At 39.6% G+C, this 6,000-nt stretch overlaps 1 protein-coding gene across 2 annotated transcripts in view; it reads right to left on the minus strand.

The window, feature by feature from the left end:
* LOC126469552 (exopolyphosphatase PRUNE1-like) overlaps positions 1-5,637 on the minus strand; it is a 167,092-nt gene extending 161,455 nt beyond the window's left edge. For both annotated transcript variants that reach the window (XM_050096670.1, XM_050096669.1), the window contains exons 1-2: positions 5,503-5,637; positions 4,276-4,517 (exon numbers count right to left, since the gene is read on the minus strand). In XM_050096670.1, coding sequence (XP_049952627.1) covers positions 4,276-4,517; positions 5,503-5,532 — 272 coding nt within the window. In that variant the 5' untranslated portion in view covers positions 5,533-5,637. The remainder of the gene's footprint in view (positions 1-4,275; positions 4,518-5,502) is intronic.
* Between the last annotated feature and the right edge of the window lie 363 nt (positions 5,638-6,000).

Here is a 6,000-nt window from a genome sequence, read left to right on the forward strand (position 1 = left end):
CCAGCTTTAAAGTGGCACAGAGGTAGACTTTTAGTTTCCATGCACAAGTTAAAATTTACTGGAAGTTTCTACCTTCATTCACACAGAAAATATTTCTGAAGCACATATGCTTTAAATCTTATGGCAGTAAGAAGTTAACAGCCAACTGATAGTTCGATTAAACAGCATGTGTGAAAATTTTCTTCGTAGCCTATGCACAGATTACCTTTAGAAAACATTTCTAAATTTACAGTTATAACCTCTCAAACCACTGCATTTAAGTAGTGCTGCTTGTTAAATTTTAAATACACTGCCTGACAAGAAAGTGAAGCACCCAGGAGAGGAGGAGGAAACTGAACTTCAGGGGTTGAGACGGTATGTGATGTTATTTCATTGATTACAAAACAGTAAAATTTAGGAAGAATTTGACAGTACGAACCCACTTAGTGTTACATCTCACCCCCTTTGGCCAGGATGAATGCACAAATTTGACTGGGAAGGGTGTTGAAACCACTGTATCCTCTTCTGAGGCAAGCTGACCCACAATATTGTTGGAACTAGTATACTCACCCTGAGACGGAGTTAACATCTGAGCTGGTCCCACACATGTTCCATCAGCGACAGATCTAAGGACATATCTGGTCATGAGAGTACCTCAACATCACACAGACAGTTCATAGTGACATGTGCCTCTTATGAATGAGCAATGACACAGGCCATGCATAGACAAGCACTGTCCTCTTGAAAAACGGCACTACGATACTGTCACGTGAGAGATTATATATGGAAACACAGAAGTCTGACACCACTGTGCCATAAGTGTCCCATCAATCACATCCTGCTGAGACCTTAAGTCATACCAGATGGCTCCCCGCACCACAATGCCAGCAGTGACACCACTGTGCCTACCCAAAACACCGGAAGAATGGGACCTCTCACTAGGTCGCCAACATGCTCACTGATGATTATTATCTGGGGTAGTTGGGTTGTTTTGGGGGAGGAGACCGGACAGCGAGGTCATCGGTCTGGGAAATCATGGAAAACCTAAATCAGGATGGCCGGAAGAGGGATTGAACCGTCGTCCTCCCGAATGTGAGTCCAGTGTGCTAGCCACTGCGCCACCTCGCTCGATATATCTGGGGTAGTGCACAATGTTGAACACAATGCGACACCACTCATCAGCTGTCCATGCTTCCTGATCATGGCACTACTACAGAGTTGGGCTATGCAGTATGACACAGGATGTTGCAGGGAGTCCATTATTTCTTGTCGAATGGGAGGCACAGATGTGAAGTGGTTACAGTGTGCTTGGTGCACAATATGGCAATCCTCCATTGTGGTCAGGTGTGGTCAACCAGAACCTTTATGATGACTGTGCTGTCAATCTGAGGCATTCGGATATTACAAAATATGACCAACTGCCCAAATAGAGACCCACAATAATGCTCCTTCCCAGTTCTGTCTGGTGCTTACAATGCTGCAGCACATGACCACATGGCACAATCCTGTTCTTTACAGTGATCAATACGATCAAATGCTGCTCTTTCACCTGACAATGCTGCCACACAAGCACGTGGTACAACCCTATTCTTCACATCTAATGCTGCTCTTTCACCTTATATTCCTTGTCAGGTTCAATAAACACTAATGCACTCTGCGGTAGCCATTCTGCCTTGTCACAGATAACTGCACTTGTATACTTGTCTATTGTCTGGTGTATAAAATCACACTGACATCCTACTGTGCCTTCTGGGTACTTCACTTCTTGTCTGAGAGCGTAAGCCAGTTTTAATTAATATGCATTTGCTTGTATTCTGATACTTATAATTGGATAACAACATTTATGGAAGAAACAATATTTATCTTTAATTCCTCTTACCTTCATTCTGATTTGGACATCTAATGGATCTGGTAACAAAACATTATGTTACTGTTGCAGAATTACAAACTGCATTCTCAACCAATTCACAACCAGCACTATCTGTATTGCAGACCTCATGCCAAGTGCACTTTTGAAAACTGGTTTCAGATACCTCTAAATATTTTTTACTGCCTTGACAAACAATGTTAATATGACATTACAAAGATCAGCATTAGTCTTAAACCACATACTACACTGGCAGGGAAAACTGTAAAGAAACAATCATTATCCCTCTATTCATTATTGCCAGATAATAAAGCTAACAACAGGTTTGGCCCAACCCACAAAACTGCAGGACAACAAAAGCCTCTTCTCTGAATGTAAAACATAAAAGTTTTGTACAGTATTGGTAAGTCAAACTTATTTAAATTATGTAATACTATTTTCCACTTAAAATAAAACATTCTTGATTTCATTTATCTGAAGGTAACTTTTTCCTTTAGTGACACAGTTGCATGGAAATTAGCAATCAAACACAGAGACAGATATTTTCATGCATTCAGTGAATTTATCAGGATCTGATCATAAATTCTCATGCAATATATTAAATTATCCAAACAATTATCTCTGTTTCACCAGAATACTTGGGCCTTTCCTTACACTGAATAAATCGAACTGCACAAATGAGTTTCCTACCAGCATCAAATCAGATAGCAATTTGTCCAACTATTGTTTGTCTGACCTCTGAAGAATGCTACTACACAACACTGAAAAAAGAACTGCTACTCAAGACACTACAGCATTGGATCGCATTTGGATATCATTGAGCATTCTGCCCACTCCTCCGCACGCTGCACTCAAGCTGTAGACACAGTTCTCGCAAAATAAATTATATACAATAGCTCTGAAAATCTGTTATGTTCGCTACTGTTAGGGTTGACTGTTGCTCCACAGATCTCCTGCACTCAAAATATTGAAGAGGGTGTCCTTTATCACACAGAAGAGAACCCGACATCAAGTACTCTAAACATCGCCCATGCCATGGGCTCTTGTAGCGTACATAGGTCAAACCTCATTGTCTCCACTATCTGCATACCCTGATGTGGGCAGTTAGAAAGTGATCCAATTTTCAATTTATCTTACAGCCAAATGGTACATACTTAGAGATGGGTTCGTAACAAAATTTAATAGACCACAATCACCCCTACAACTCCAACAAGCCTGTAATAGGAATTGTGAAATACTCTGTAGACCGTGTAAAAAAAAAAAAAAAAAAAAAAAAAAAACAAGATTTTAGGGACGACTTGATCTTCAACCAACACGGAATTAAACTTGTTGCACAGATACCGGCAAAAAATAATGTCAGTAGCATGCTATGCTCTAAGGGTCTACCAGAGAGTACAACCAATGTCTTGCAGTGACATATTAGTCCTGCGTACATTCTTTAGGAGTAAAGGAAACCACTCAGGTGAAAAGCTGAAGTGTTTAGTCGTCAACGTGGGACACACAAAAAGAAATAAAGCTTGCTAGCTTTCAGAGTAAAAAAAACCGCTTGATAGCTCTCCACTCTTAAGAATACCGTAGTTCATGCTGTTACTATCTCCCACCTCTCCTTCTAAAAGAGTACGGCTGTGTTATCATCATAGCCATCTCTTCAGTTTGCTTTGCTGGGTAATCATTTCATTTATGCTCAACTTTTTCTTCCCCACTTGTCTAAGTTTCACTGAATGTGACACCAAATTCTTCAGTTATTTCTGCACGTTCTCATTATCTGTTGAACCCAGGGTTCTGCCCAACACTGCATGTATGTGATGCTCCTGAAGTATCATGTCAATATTTTTCCTCAAACCAGTTTTCTACTGTGCACCTAGAGTTTTATGGCAGTTTTTAGAGGGTTAAAGTGTAACACTCATTCAGTTAACAGAGCCAGTCTTTCCCACTGAGTGGGCTGAACCTCCCAATAAGGATATCAGATTTGACCTGTTACATTATACATGCACAGTGTTAAAACAGTGGAAGTGTTTCTTTTGCTTCTATATTTTTAGAAATGTAGGTTGTGGTGACACTGATATGTAAAATAAACCAAAGTCTACATTAGTTTGAACAGTGGGAGTTTGGCTGTGATGTCACTGGCATAACTACAATTCGCGAGTATTTCATGCACACTGGATTTCAATTAGTAGCTGATGTTTGGAACTTCAACGACTTTATGGGTCACAGCAGACTGGTGGTATCAATATTCAGTACTTTTACTTTTTCTAACAATTTCCCAAATGTAAGGCCAACTATGATCACTGAATCAATCTGAAACCTGCAGCTCTCGGTAACCTCACACTTCGTAGTTGGTCCACAATTTACAGGATTTGTAACAATGTTCAATATCTTTGTGTTGTACATAGCATAAAATAATTATGAACATAAGTTTTCCAACTTACCTGAAAAACAGGTTTCCGAGTGGAACACCACACTTTTTAAGATAATAACAAACTTCAGTCTTCAGGATAAAATCTTCCTGAGGAATATTTAGGATTGGTATTACCGTACCAATATTAGGATTTCTGTTTGCCATACAGTTTTGGAGATAGCCATACGCAAGGGCAGATGCAGCTGAATCCAGATCACACGATTCATTGCCCATTATGATCCTAACTTTTTGTAGTGCCCCAAGTTGCAGCTTCTAAAGTTCAAAACAAAATGAATATACTATTTAGAAATGTACCTAAATTAAAATTCAAACAAAATTATTTGAAGAAGTTTCAATTACAGATGTGAAAAACCATGGAGGTATACCAGACAACAGAACAAAAATCAAAAACTCCAGAACACTGGCTGTGCCGACCAACACCAAGCTTAGATGTGCCAACTCTCAAATTGCTACGGCCTACTATGATCAACTAAGACCATCATATGGCATGAACCATGCATTAAATAAGTTATGAAATGTGGCGGATACCGCCAATCGTGTCTTACTAAAATTTGGGATACAGATGGACACTGCTTTGGCAAAACTATGTATCACGGAAACGTCGCAAGAATAATCAAATGTATCATTTTTGTACACACTAAGATAGGCCGTTATAAGTGACTACATGTAAGATTTCCCACAGCAAGCACTAATGTTTGTGAATCACTACAAATACTATTCCTTGTCAGTGTCCCTGTGATCGGGTCCAGATTTTTTTCAGCATTTATAGTGTTGTCCGTCGCTGCCTGCAAACCGAGTTTGAACGACAGTGTCCTATACTTGGGCTGCTTAAAGAAGCGCTGCCAAGACACACACACACATCCTTTTAACACACAATATTGACGCCTAGACTGCAGTTAAACAATGGCCAAGGTTATTAACTGTCTTACTTCACAACACTTGCTGCCACCGCAAATCCTAAAGTAGCTAGCACGCCATGCATTACAGACAGGGGTAAGAGGTAAATTCAATAAAATATTACAATATCTACTCACAAACAAACCTACTGGAGGTATTAGGTAAGAGTTCTCCAAACCATTAAGCACTGTCATTTTATACATAATATTGCAAAAAAATAAAAAAAATAAAAACTTGCTTTGACTGGACAACAATCCTCAATAATCGCTGTTAATAAATGAAACAGAACTCAGTAAGTGCTCACTAAAATCTGTACATTAAAAATGTTAAGCACTCTTACCGCTGCTTCACCTACGAATTGCCAAGCCATTTTTCCCAAAGTTGTAAAATATTTCTTCAATTAGGCCAACATACAACCCTTCAAACCCGCAACAATTTCGCAGACTAAATTTGAAAACCGCACACGTTGTCAAAGATCTTCAAATCCACGATAGACATTTCAATTGACACCAAGCGGCTTTTTTCCAGGCAACGAAAACTTGCATATGTAACCGTCCACCGACGAACTGGCATAGCCTACTAGTGACACCAACCAATCAATTGCTCTATTGGAGACACCCTCCTCGATCTCTGTCATGAAAACTAACATGACAATCAGATAGGCCGTTTAACTTGTCGGCCTCATTCACAGTCTCCCACTACCGTGTAAGCGCTCCTGTAACTTCAGCTAGATGGATGTTCTGCTGCTCTCACTATCAAATGTTAATGTTCATCTCCAGTGTGCATGACATACATAAAAATTATTGGAAAATTACAACGGTATCAAATGAAAAAGAAA

This window comes from Schistocerca serialis, chromosome 3 (assembly GCF_023864345.2).
Source record: "Schistocerca serialis cubense isolate TAMUIC-IGC-003099 chromosome 3, iqSchSeri2.2, whole genome shotgun sequence".
Lineage (NCBI taxonomy): Eukaryota > Metazoa > Arthropoda > Insecta > Orthoptera > Acrididae > Schistocerca > Schistocerca serialis.